Below are 14034 nucleotides of genomic sequence, written 5' to 3'. Positions count from 1 at the left end.
GTACTTTAGCATGTTACCACTAATTGATGTTTCACTTCTCTGACACTGTGTTATCGAAGATCTTGTGCTGTTTCTGTGCACTGTATTGGTCTCATTTCTTCATCTATAGAAATATCTATTTATTTTATAGACATTTTAATGGGTCAGTAATTGTGTAGATGTGTTTTATTCTGAAAGGTTTTTACCCTATGATTTTTGGAGGCATTTTGGCAAAAGGTCCATCTCATTTGTCTCACTGTCCAGGTCAGTTCCTCAGTAAAAGAGTCAAGATTATTTCACGCCTTTATCCACTGAGGAATAACAGTAAAGAACCTTAAATCTTTAATCTCTCACCTTGTGATCCTTCACCAAGTCTCTGGTCCATATTAGTTCTGAGTGTATTAAAACATCTTGATTGTTTTTCTCAGCTTTGCCACACTCTTACAGTAAGTGCTGTCATAGCTTCCTGGTATTCAGTACATGAAGATGAGTGAGATTTAATGGGGCATAATGAGAACAGAGCAATAATTTATTCTGAAGGCAAAAAAAAAATAATGCTTAAAGGCAGACACAAAAATCTTTTAGGTAGTCTCTAACATCTATATCTGTATTCATACTTATCTATCTATCTATCTATCTGTCTGTCTGTCTGTCTGTCTGTCTGTCTGTCTGTCTGTCTATGCCTATAATGTAAGCCTTAGGGCAGAACAGAACATTTGAGGTAGTTCTTTAATCAAAGTTACATTTATTTTACATTTCTGGCATTTAGCAGATGCCGTTATTCAGAGTGTCTTCCATTTTTTTTTTATCTCATATTTTATCTCAAGGGCCCAGCAGTGGAAGCCTGGTGGTGCAACTCAACTTGGTAGTCCAACACCTTAACTGCTAAGCTACCACATACCCACACACCCAGTATGGCCTCCTGACTATCACACCAATATATGTTTTGTTGAACATCCCATTCCAGTCGCATCTCACTTGCTCCCTATGGATGATTTTGTCTAACATCTCAGACTTTTTTCATTATGTTTTTCATTTCTTATGTTCTGTAAAGCTGCTTTGAGACAATGTCTGTTGTTAAACGCGCTATACTAATAGAATTGAATTGAACTTCACCCCCCTTTGCTGTTATAATAGCCTCCACCCTTCTGGGAAGGTTCCCACTAGATGTTAGAGCATGGCTATGGGGATTTGTGCTCATTCAGCCAGGAGAGTATTAGTGAAATCAGTCTCTGATGACCGGAGAGGAGGACTGGGATGCAGTCAACATTCCAGTTCATTCCAAAGCTGCTCAGTGGGGTTGAGGTCAGGGCTCTGTGCATTTCGCTTGTGTTTCCTCCACTCCATGCTTCACAAACCATTTCTGTATAGACCTCACTTTATGCACATTTTTATTATCCTGCTGGAATATAGACATTCTCCATAGGTACAAAGAAGGCAAGACGATGTGCATTCAATCCTGTGCTTCCAAATTTGTGTAGAAGACGCACCAATAGGTGAGATTGTCAGGTCTCATCACATCTGTATGTGGTCCTTTCCTAAATCGTTGTCATCAAGTTGGAAGTACAGATTGTGCAGAATGTATGTCATATTAAGGTTTCCCTTCACTGTAAAGAGGCGGCTCAAACATGTTCCAGCATGATGATGCACCTTTGCATTTAGTGAGGACTATAAATGAATGCTTTGTGAAGCATGGAGTGGAGGAACACAAAAAGCTTTGACCTCAACCTCATTGAACAGCTTTAAAATGAACTGGACTTTCTCACATGGTTAATTAATTTTCATGTGTTACTTATGAACATTTAGGACACATTGAGGTTGTTAATAAATGTGGTTATTAATACATTATTCACTGTTATTTTTAATAGCTTATTTTAATAATCTTTAACCTATTAATATATTATATCTAAATCATACAAAATGTAAAAAAATATAAAAAATAATATCTGAACAATTAATAGGTTATAGGTTATTAATAAATTATTCACATTTAGGTTTCTTTCTTCTTCTTTTTTTTTTTTTTTTTAGATATAATTCTCTCACAAACAATGTCTGGTTATTATTTTAGTTCACATGCAATTTCAGGACATATTTTGAAACGTTCACATGTTTTTCCACAAGCAATTCTTCATTCTTTGCATCATCATCTGAGATGTAGGTGTGATTTTTCCATAATGGTTATTCAGGAAGGAGAAATCTTTGTGTGCTTTGTGTTACAAACGTAAATACTAAAGTGTCTTGTCTTCTGCCTGATTACACATACCACAAAAAAGTAAGAGAAAGTGAAAGGAATCCATAAGAACAGGTTTTGTAGGATGTTCTTGTTCTATACGTTTTGTGCTTGTGTTATAAATACAAATCATTTCTATTATGCATTTTGAGAAATCTAGATTTCAGTTCTTTCTTCAGTACAGAATCAAAAATCAAACAAATGATACAGAAACATTCGATAGAGATTAGGCTGAAAATCACTGGTGTGATTCTTTTAAGACTTGAAGGTAAAAAGTGGTTTAAAAGAATGAACATAGTGGTATTTTTTTCCACAAAATAAATGTTATTAAATGTGTTTGCTACAGTTTACAGAACAGTTTTGTACATTTAAAAGGAGCTGAAAACACTGCAGGGTGTGGACAACACTCCAGATGCTTCTGAGAAGCCTTTTATGAGAGTCACCTGACTCTTCCAGGGCAGATTTATCTCTCTTAATTCATCTCGTGGTCGAATTGTTTGTGCCAATCCCACATCTTCAGAGTGCTCCTCATTACTGATGGATGACATTTTCTGTATGTCACATGGGTGCATTATGCCGGTAAATTTTCTCACGTCTCTATTAGATGCCTGTAAGGACCTCTGAGGTCTCCGTTTCTGCTACATCCATGCAGATGATGCTCCCATCCATGCAGGAGCCGGTATCAGCTTACATTCTCCCATTGTCCTGACGAATGCAGCGTTCTATATTTAGCCTCTGGCATTTGTCCAGTTTGTTTGAACAGGGCGTGGTAGAGGCTGAGAGACACCGATGCTCGGTGCTAGAGGAGGATCTGCAGAGTCCGAGTGGAAATAGTGGAGACTAATGCGGTAGGATTAAAAGGGTAGTAAAATGTCAAAATGGGCAAATATAGATTTAATAGGAATAACCGCAAAATAATCCTCCACTCATGTAATATTTATATCATCGATACAAGCAATGTCATGAATGGCTTGAGTCTCAGATGAATGTATACATCATAGATACATACAGTATGGAATAGATACAATTCTGAGCAGTGCAGCATTCATGAGCCTTCAAGTCCACACTAAATATTTTATATTGTTACTGAGCACATCCACATTTACTTTCTCTATATGAACTTTCTCTATATGAGCTAATAAAGAAATGTTTAAAAATAACAGTCTTCAGGTTTAGCTGCTACTGCTCTATTTTTAGCTCAGCGCATCCTCCTTTCCTCAGTTGTGCTCCAAGTTCATCTAATTACAGCAGTGAAGAAATAAGCTTCAGTATTTACAGGAACAGTAGTTATTAGTTTATGAGCAAGGGTTTGTACAGACAAGGGTGAGTTAAATAAAAACATTATTCGTATTGTATTGTATTATTTCATGTATCACAAAGTGCTTTTCTATATAAGGTTCGTTTTTTTTTCTTTACATATTCTTTAGAATGAGAATAAACTTTATTTCTAGTGCACATTTTATACACAAAATGCTGTAAGGTCAGAAGAAAAAGTGCCAATAAAATGAAAGAAAAAAATGAAAACCCACAAATGGAGACAGGAATTATATAATATACATGACGTATTGCTGAAATAATTTCATTGTAAAATGCTAACCAATTAAAATATCTGTAATTTTAAATAAATATAAAATATATTTAAAACAGCATTATTTTTCTCCACTTTTTTTTTTATGAATGTTTATTTAAGTGCAATCTGTAAAGAGAACCCAATGCTGGGATTTATAAGAGAAAGAACAGAAATTATTTATGTAATATTAAATGGTGAAAGGCAAAATAATTTTATTGTTTTTTTGTTTTTTTTTTAAAGATATTATATGACTTGTTGATGACTGTTACACATGATCCATTACAGCTAACAATAATTCATTACAAGCATCTGCTGAAATAATGTTTGGTACTTTTCTAATTAATTTTCCTTAATTGCTCTTTCACCCACTTGTTTTAGTTTGTCTCCCTCTCTCTCTCCCCCTCGATTTCCCTTGCCATCACTTTCTCCCCCTCCCTTCCTCTCTCTCTCTCTCTCTCTCTCTCTCCCTCTCTCTCTCTCATATCCACTCCGCTGCCCTCCTTGTTAAGGGTGTCTCAATCTGTCTGAGCCCTCAGTGCCAAGCCTGCTTTCATAACATCCACTCTCTTACACACTCACCCAGGACCCAACAAGCAGTCCAACACACACACTCACACACACACACATACACACACACACACACAGCGTGAGTGAGCAGCTATAAGACACAGCCCTCGAAAGCTGAAGGTCACTCAGAGATCTAAACAGCCATCAGGATGGACGTTCTGAAGAAGGGATTTTCCATTGCCAAGGAGGGAGTGGTAGCGGCAGCTGAGAAGACCAAGGCAGGGGTGGAGGAGGCCGCTGCCAAAACCATGGAGGGGGTCATGTATGTCGGTACGTCCAGAATAAAGTTGTCTTTGTTTTTTTGGTTAGCAGTTATTGATTTAAAGCTGAAAGGTCTATGTGTAACATTATTAAAAAGCAACTTTAGGCTGTATATAACTAATCACCATGTGGTCTATTTTCTAACAAACTTTAAAGCAATAGCTAAAGCAATATACATTATCAACAATTCTTCTCGAAATAGTACTTACTACCACTAACATGCTGTATCTACAAGTCTGTGATATCTAGAGACCATATTTTATACAGAGAAAATAGATGATGAGAACTGAAAAGCTATGTCATGACCTCTTCATTTCGTTAAACCCTATCGAGCTCCCGCGCTCCCTCAATCAAGATTGCTGTCCTTGATGCCATTATTAAAGCTGAGTTGTGAGTCGTCATGATGTGAGCAGAGCTGTAAAGCCTGTGGATTTACCAGCATCTCCCACCTGCCTGTCACTCTGATCACCTGCTCATCTATCAAGCCGAGTAATCATCACCCCCCGCTGACACACAGACACACACACACACTTTAAAAAGCCCTGCTGTGGTCCCTGAGTCATGTTCAGCACGGTGGCTCTGTACAGCCCTGTGGCTCTGTCTGTACTTTCACTGACCGCAGTGGGTGGGAACCAGAGGGAGATGCGATCAATTCATGCCGGAATGATCAGGGTGCAGCGAATTAATGGAAAACAAAGTCCAGAAGCTTCGACCGAGCACATACTGTACTTAGGAGAGAAGTACTTAGGAGTGAAATATTTTCACACATACAAAATGGTTATTGACGATTACACTGTGACTTTTATATACCAGATGAAAATACTTTTTACTGAATTGCATTACAAAGACTGTAGTTTCTAATTGCATTGTTTGTCCTTGATCAAAAATAATTGAAAAAAATATATACGAAGCACTGCAAAGCTGAAGAGAGTTTAAAAACTACAAAGAAGAAAAATATTTCATTGTTTTATGCTCGACACTGGGATGCTTTGTAAATAATTTTTAAATAATTTTAGTTCATGAACAAATGAGCAGAAATGAGAAATCAGCTCTTTTTCCCTCTACCAACTGATATATATATATATATATATATATATATATATATATATATATATATATATATATATATATAATTTATTTATTTATTTATTTTTCTGTGCTAGAGCCAGCTCGTACATTATCTGTAGTAACGTCTTCTAAGGTCAAATATTAATTTTCAATTTGTTTTTTATAAACAAACATTATTTTGTTTTTTATAATATTTATTATAACAGATTTTAATAAACAAAACTTATTTTATTCACTTTAAGTCCAAAGGCTATATAATAATAATAGTTTAAAACTATATTGTCTCTTAATATTACAGGTTACTATATTCATTTTAAGATGAATAAATAGATGAATATTAATAACATTTTATTCTTAAATTCTGTCAGACTTTATGGCATATAAACCCATAACCTGTTTTACCTTTAACCCACATGCACATGTACATGTAGATGAACAGTAAATATTTTAAGCCACATGTGTGTGAAAGCTTGTGACTGCAGCAGAGCTTGAGCAACATCTCAGTCTTTTCACTCTGAACATGACCTACGTTTATCACCTCAGCTCTTGCAAAAGGATTCTTCGGTTATTTTTGCTGTGTAATGCAGAGGATTAATAATCAGATATGTCATGTACGGATCCCTTTTCATGAAGATTAGTTTCAGGAGAGAAACGTGGCAAGACTCTGACAGTGCTGGCTGCTTCCACTGTTGAGATTTGGAGCGAAAACAGAGAACTTTTGGATCCCTGTGTCACATTATTACTCTATTTCCCTGTGCATCACAACATTGTGTGCTTCTAATACACAGATGTTACTGCAAACACACAAGCTGTTGATATACATAGCTGTGTGAGATGAGATACGAGTATAACATTGTGTATAATTGTATTTCGTCCATATATTCCATCTCTCCTGCAGTGTGTAGGCTGTCTGTTTGTGTGCATGTGGTTTCTCAGACTGAAAAGCAAGCTGTGTGAGGTGAGGACAAAAAGCAGAGAACTGATAGATGGGGTGAAGGGAGGGATGCTGGAGTGAGTGCATTAGAGCTTTTGAGGTAAGGGCTTTAGAGACTCGGTGCATCTGAGTTCAGACAACGCTGCACGTATATACACATGCAGTATAGTTTCATAGCAGAAATGCATTTCAAATACATGATGTTTGAGTCCAAAATCCATTTTAAACACTATATTATTATAGGATACATATTCTATATATTCAACATATTTTATATATCACCAAACCATGCATTTTGGCCATTTGATTTGAATACATACAAAATATTTCCATCTTGTTTTCCATAAGGCCATTTACAGCTACACACACACACAGGATATTTCCCATAGATCATCCTGAACTACATTACACACAGAATCATTCACACAAATTGTTTATTATATTATACACAAGCCCTGGCTCCAACAGAAAAGAGTTCGTCCCGATAATACCACAGCCATCTGTAGCCAGGAGATAAGGGAACTGTGCTTTCTCAGTAGGATAGATGGAATACTGTCTCTCCCTTGTCAATTACAGTGACACTAGCCAATCCTGTATGTTTGTGAGCTCAGGTATGTGGAAGAGGGCAGATAGAGCTTAGCTCAGAGGGTGTTACATTGCCATGTGATGCAGCATGAGCAGCAGTTCAGTTATTTTGATGCAGGTGGTTGGCTTCATGTTAGCCTTCGTCCTCCCCAGTTGGTAGCTGCTGTATGCTATGAGGGAAGTAAATTAGACCAAATTAGAAGTAGGAAATTGGGGAAAACGAAAAATAGGTTCATGCTGACATTAGACAATTTAATGCTCTTTTTTCTTAATTGCATTAGTTATTATTGCCATTTTGTCCAAACAAATAAGGCTGGCCCAAAAATGCTTTCATTCTTCTATTGCATTTCTGTCAAGAATGAATCTTTAAAAAAAAGAAAGAAAAGAAAAACAGGCTTAGAGCCTCCTGTAATCTGTGGAGAAACTACATAATTTTCAGCATCTTACCTTCGCCACTCACCACGTTATGCCATCTGATCTAGCGCGAGTCATTTTTAAACAGCTCTTTCTACTGATCACTACAGAATTCTTATAAAAGTCTTATAAAGCCCAAGCCTTTGTGTTTGTTCCCTAGCGGTGGTCAGGACGGTGCCGGAATGCGCATGTCTTGGTACTAAATCGGCCTGTTGTGCTGGAGAACAAGAACAAAGCGTTATTTGACATGTGTGTTTGCGTGAGTGTGTTTGTAATTTTCGTGATATGGGGAAGAATGTGGCCTACATTACACTGGGACTTTAGTTGCAGGGGTAAATATGGACATTCAGAACATTTCAGAGACTTGGGTGGGTGTTGTCATGAATTAAACATTATCAGGGGGATATGTTCAGATTCCATCTTACATGGTGGGCAAAAGGGAGGAAGTGTGTAATTGATATTTACTCTGCTTTTAAAGGCTGGGCAGAACTACAGCTCTACAGAGGCTGCAGCGAGGCTTAGAAAACTACCCCTGCAGTGCATTAAATAATAACCAACACATTAGAAGCAGAACAATGGTGTGACATTTGGACATGTAAAAGGAAAATTTGCTGCATTCAAGGTTTTGACCTTAAATAATGTAAATCTACATATTTTAAATTGAATCTTCTGTCCTTCTTTCAGGTACGAAGACGAAGGAAGGTGTGGTTTCCAGCGTGAACACAGGTTAGATGGACATAAAGACACGCACTTCTGCACCGCTTACTTTACGTAAAAACTCCAAAGATTTGAGTAAAAACTCCAAAAATGGTATTTTACCCTGAATGTCTTTGTCATGTTACACTCCACAGTGATGCATATTTTAAATTTGTTGTATTTCTGATATTACCTTGCCTAGCAGGGGTAAGATATACACAGACAAGTTCCAAATAAACCCCAAAACGGTTAGTTTATACACAGATGTTTATATCTTCAAAGTAAATAGTGAAATCGAACCCATTTCTGTCCCTGAGATAAGCATCTTAATTAGAAGCCGTTATCTTAAACCACTAAAATTCTGTGTAAGGTTATCCCAACAGAGGGAAAAACATCTCACATGAGTCATGACTCGGTTTTATCAGCCATAAATAAATCATTTGTTTGTTCTGATTGAAAATGTCTGATACGTCGATTTCCTTTCTAATGGAAAATTAGTATTCTGGTAAAAAATGTTTAATTTCTTTTAACAGCACAAATCTATTTCACTCAAACATCTAATAATGATCAAGCCGTGAATGATTGATAGGATTGGACAGAAGGTATTGATAAACTTTATTGACTCTGACACTAGTGTTAGCTGCAATCAATATCATAGTTATTAGTCTACTCAGTTCTAATGCATTATCACTTCTATACAAATCACTGACACTGGGAATTGTATAGCAAATGTGCCACGTAGTTGTGTGTGTCATTGTGGCTATGGTGAAGTTTTTTGTAAGGAGATGTTTCTGTAGCAGTTTTGGAAAAAAGTCCCCAGTGTCAGATCTTTGTAACAGTCAGAGTTAAAAGTGGAAAGTCCACAGGGTTGGATAGGTTTAGAGAGTCTGTGTAACAGGACAAGCTGCATTTTTGTCTCATTAGAGAAGCTGGTGTGTAGCTGACGTTCCATGACATTCTATGAACTATAAATAAATAATGTGTAATAAAGTGTATGTAATGTGTAATAAATATGTTATTAGGCTCCAGCAGATCCCCGTGACCCTAATTAGGAATAAAGCGGGTATGGATAATGAAGATGTATACGAAAAATAAAACACTTCAGGAAAGTGTTATTATAGAAATAATTTGTGCATTAATGCCAACAAAAAGTGTATTATTTTCACTCTTTACTTCTCATACTGTATGATAAAGATTATAGATTATTATTCTTATACGATAATGATTCATAAATCATTTTTGTTACATTCCTCATTGATTTTTTTTGTACCTCATATAAATCTGACAAAAATGTGTGGTGGAATAATGTAAATATTATGGTTTTATACTCAATACTTATAGAACTATTTAGATAGAAATATTTCCAAATTAAAACGGACAAATGTCTACGATTGCTAAAAGGTATCGGATTCTCACATTAGATATAAACTTTCTAAAAGTTAATGTTTTATTTCTTATAACGTTATATGATCTTAAAAAATCTTTTAAATAAATTATTCATTTATTTATTTGTCCTCTTAAAGAATATTATATATATATATATATATATATATATATACTTTAATCAGTAATTTTGAAAAGAAAGTAAAATATTTTGATTAGTAAAGATTCTTATTTTATGCACTGTTATTTATGATTTTGTTTTATTTGCAAATCCTGTACATTTTAAATGTATTGAAGGGGAATATAAATAAATGTAATAATTATTTATAACACTATTAATAATATCATGAGTGATTGTCTCATGTCTGCAGTTGCCCAGAAGACGACTGAGCAGGCGAATCTGGTGGGCGAAGCCGCAGTAGCTGGAGCCAGTGAGGTATCAGAGAAGGCAGTGGAAGGTCTGGAGTCTGTAGTGGCTTCTTCTGGACTGGTCAACCCGGTAAACACACCTAGAAGAACTTTTTGTGTAACGCTGATAACTGTAAACATTTTCTTTCATGATGACTTTGTTAATAATATTCTTATACTGATTTGTTTCCCTCGTGTGGCTGTGGCCAGGATGAACAGCTGATCACTGAGGTGCTCACATCAGCATGATCTCATGTTCCTGCTCATAAGCTCTCAACATCAAACCATTTCATACCCTCCATGGAAGATATTTCAAGAATTTGAAGGAAGTTTTAGATGAGGACAATAGATGTATTTAGTAAAATGAGATGATGAAACTCATGAAGCAGAACAATTTAATTTCCTTTCCTGCCTCTGAAGCCAGACAGTCAGACAGGCAGGAACAAAGCTGACCTCTGGCAGACTAATGAGACAGACTTTGTCTATGATGAAACTGCATTTCAGTGTGAGCGCAGTCCGTCTGGCTTTCTGTTATGTCCAGTTTGGTAGCTTAGCTCTAGTTTAAATAAAAAGTAAACACTAAGGTCTTTGGGGCATTAATGCTGTAGCAAAGTTTAGAATGTTCAGAGTTTGTTTTGACGACCAGAAGTAATTTAGTATTAAGTAACCGTCTGATACGGTGCTTTCATAAAGATGACTTTACAACAAACAGGTCCCAAGAGGGTGTAGACTTTTATTGAAACATCTAGATCATATGAATATGCAGATTGTTAACCCAACACAAAGCCACACTCCTGTTTAACCAGTGTGACAAGACACGACTATTTGCATACTGGAATATGATATCGTTCCCGAATGTAATGTCTGGAGTTTGTTTCTTCGATACTCTAAATGGGCCTGGTTCCTGAAAGAATGCAACAGTACCATGTCTTAAACACTGACCAGTTTCCAATCGTTCCCCAAAGATATTTCATCCTAAAAATATATTTAAGAAAGAGAATCAGTAAGAGATCAAAATTATTCCCCTGACTGCATTATCCTGTTTTCTATTTCTATTAAACTTTCTACTACAAGGCTCTGTTATTCTGTTCGTCTCTAGTGACTCATGGATTTTCAGATCATTCCACTATTATCATTATCTAATCATCTATATGCATGGGTTTTGATATAAAATTGTTTTTACATTTCCACTTAACTGTAAACTCATACATATCCTTCCAGCTAACCAGGAAATGCTCTCAAACACTGCAGACACCAACACTGATGGTTTTATTTTATTATTTTATAGCACTCTGTGAGAGAGAGAGAGAGAGAGAGAGAGAGAGTAAGATAGGGGATGAAATATAAAAATTACTATTGGTTAAGATTATAAAACTTGGTCTATCACCTGCTCTAAAGTCCTGTTCTGTCTCTTCTCAGGCTGAACCGTCCCAAACTGAAGAAGCAGCAGCCCCAGCTGCAGACGCAGGACAATAGGTAAGGAAAAGAGACAATAAAGAGAAAATATGCTGGAGAATGTGAATCTGTTGGAAGTCCACACAGGAGAAGATCCTATCCATCATATACTATAGACTATACTATAGACTCCATATGAATTTCACAAACTCAGTTTCAGCTCATTACATGATTATTAGATTAGATCCCCCCCTTTTTTTTTGCAGCCATGAACTACAATGAATTATATGATTTATTTATTTATTTATTTAAATCACATGTTTATGTTCATGTGGTCAAGTAATATGCCATTGTTTCTACTGTAACTTGACAAGCTTGGAGCGTGGATCTGGAGAGTTGATTCTGACCCAGTTTTCTAAAAACTTACTGCTAGAGTTAAGCTGTAATACCTTATCATGAAGCCCTTACACTGTCGCTGACTTGTGTGATTTATTTATTTATTTATTTATTTATTTTACAGCCAGACATGCTCATGCTCCCTCTCGTTTCCTTACTGAAACTACTTCCTTGTTTGTTTTACAGGGTCGTTATCTCTAACCCGGTGGCTTCTTGACATGGTCTGTTGGGTGTTCAAGAGGATATAGCGAGAGGAGAGTTCATGTTAACTGCAGTCAGTTCCCTACTGTTACTTGTGTTTTGATCCCTCCAACAGCAAAGCTTTTTAGTGTGACTCGAAAAGCACTTCCCAAATAGCACTGATCTATAAACGGCTGGAGTTGGGAGGAAATAGTGGTAGTATTACTGTATGATACCTGGATGCCTTTCATCTAATGAAAATCAAGACACGCGTCTCACTGTCAGTTTTTCAGTCATTTGTACAATCCACTCAGAGTCTCCTCCCTGTTCCATTAGTCACTAAGAAGGTGGTTTCTACTACTAGAATCTCCAAAACGATTCGGTCGACTCCACCTGCAATTATCACCTGTCCCTGTTTGTCATTCATGAAGGCGTGTTCTTGGACTTCGCAAACTACATGTAATTGTCCTTCGTCACTAAGCACACACACACACACAGACCTACACTGTTCTGTCCTCAATCAGCCTCATCACTACCTGATTATGCTTAGAGTTCCATCATATACACAATCACATATACATATATAAATAATAAAATAAAATTTAGAAAGATATATATAGATAAAGATATATATATACACCACACACTTTGCTCTTGAGTCAGCTTGCACACTTGGTGTATTAAACTTGTATCAGCTTTAAAGGCTTCCTAAACCCACGTGTCTTACTAACCCTTTGTACCAGTGCCTAATACCTCAGAGAGCAGTGAAGTGAAGCTCAGGCTTTTGGTTCTAAACATCTCTGCCTTTTTTTCCTATTAAAAACGAATGTCTTCACAGATTGAAGAGAGTTTCTGAGTGGCACTGAAAGCATAAAGCAAGACTGGATGAATACAAAGATGGAGAAAGCTCAGACTAGGGTCAATATATACGAGAACAAGTAATGCTAGCGAGCTGAGGTGACAACAATCATAACTGTCTTAACATGCACTTCTGCTCCAACTGATGAAGTACTAATCTGCCTGCTCCGGCAACCCTTTCTTAATTATCCTAGTTCTTGTTCTGTAAAGCTGCTTTGTGACACTGTACAATGTTAAAAGTGCTACACAAATAAAATCGAATTGAGTGGAAATCGAATTGAGCTGAAATATTAAAAAACGGTAACGTTGTTTTGCAGAAGCTATGCATGTTGCCTTAAACACAACTCACTAACTGACTATTACTGTGACGCCCTGTCCGCAAATTATTTTCCAGTCGATTGTTTTATTTCCTTTTCTAAATAAATTCAGCACCTGAAATAAATGGTTGGTTAAAAACTAAAATGCCTACCAGTTTTGTATTATTTTTTTTTAAACAATAAAAGCATATTAAACAAATTGTATAATGGGTTTTAAAATAATACATTAAACCTACATAAGCCCTTTATGACAACTGATAAACACTATGCTGTGCAAAAAAAAATATTCGATTACATATCTAATATCCATCAATCATTTTTCTGTTTAATATTTCAAGCATGAAATAGTCTTAGTAAGATCATTTAGTATTTGTTTCTAGTTAGAAGCAAAAGGATTTGTTGATTTAAAAAAAAAAAGACCATTTAAAGCTTGAAATTAGATCCAAATGTCAAGAAATAAATTCATAATAATTATTTATCTGATGCATCATAATCTCATAGTGATAAATATTAGATCAAGATTATATTTAAGATATTTTCAATTGATACTGATATTAATTTACCAATTAATTAACCCAGCAGCACTGGGATTTGAACTCATGACATCCGGATCACCACTTCCTGATCCTACCACTTCCTGATAATACTGTATATTAAAATGTTGTTATGATACATACCAGGTTGATTTACATTAAACTATTAAACGGTAATGAACTTAACAGATGACAGCACTTGCAATGTATACTCTGTATACAAACAAAAATGTGCTTGGTGGACACTGTTTCAGTGTAAA

General features: G+C 36.0%; 1 protein-coding gene across 1 annotated transcript; it reads left to right on the top strand.

Moving 5' to 3' along the window:
• The first annotated feature begins 4299 nt into the window (after positions 1-4299).
• On the top strand, positions 4300-13386 carry sncga (synuclein, gamma a). The gene is made up of 5 exons (XM_058386168.1): positions 4300-4616; positions 8293-8334; positions 10059-10186; positions 11515-11571; positions 12073-13386. Exons 1-4 carry the CDS (start codon positions 4496-4498, stop codon positions 11569-11571), a joined length of 348 nt encoding a protein of 115 aa, XP_058242151.1. The 5' UTR covers positions 4300-4495; the 3' UTR covers positions 12073-13386.
• Positions 13387-14034: the final 648 nt, after the last annotated feature.

The sequence above is a fragment of the Hemibagrus wyckioides genome, linkage group LG03 (assembly GCF_019097595.1).
Source record: "Hemibagrus wyckioides isolate EC202008001 linkage group LG03, SWU_Hwy_1.0, whole genome shotgun sequence".
NCBI classification, from domain to species: Eukaryota; Metazoa; Chordata; class Actinopteri; order Siluriformes; family Bagridae; genus Hemibagrus; species Hemibagrus wyckioides.
Note: the sequence above shows the minus strand (reverse complement) of the source record. Positions and strands in the feature narration are given on the sequence as shown.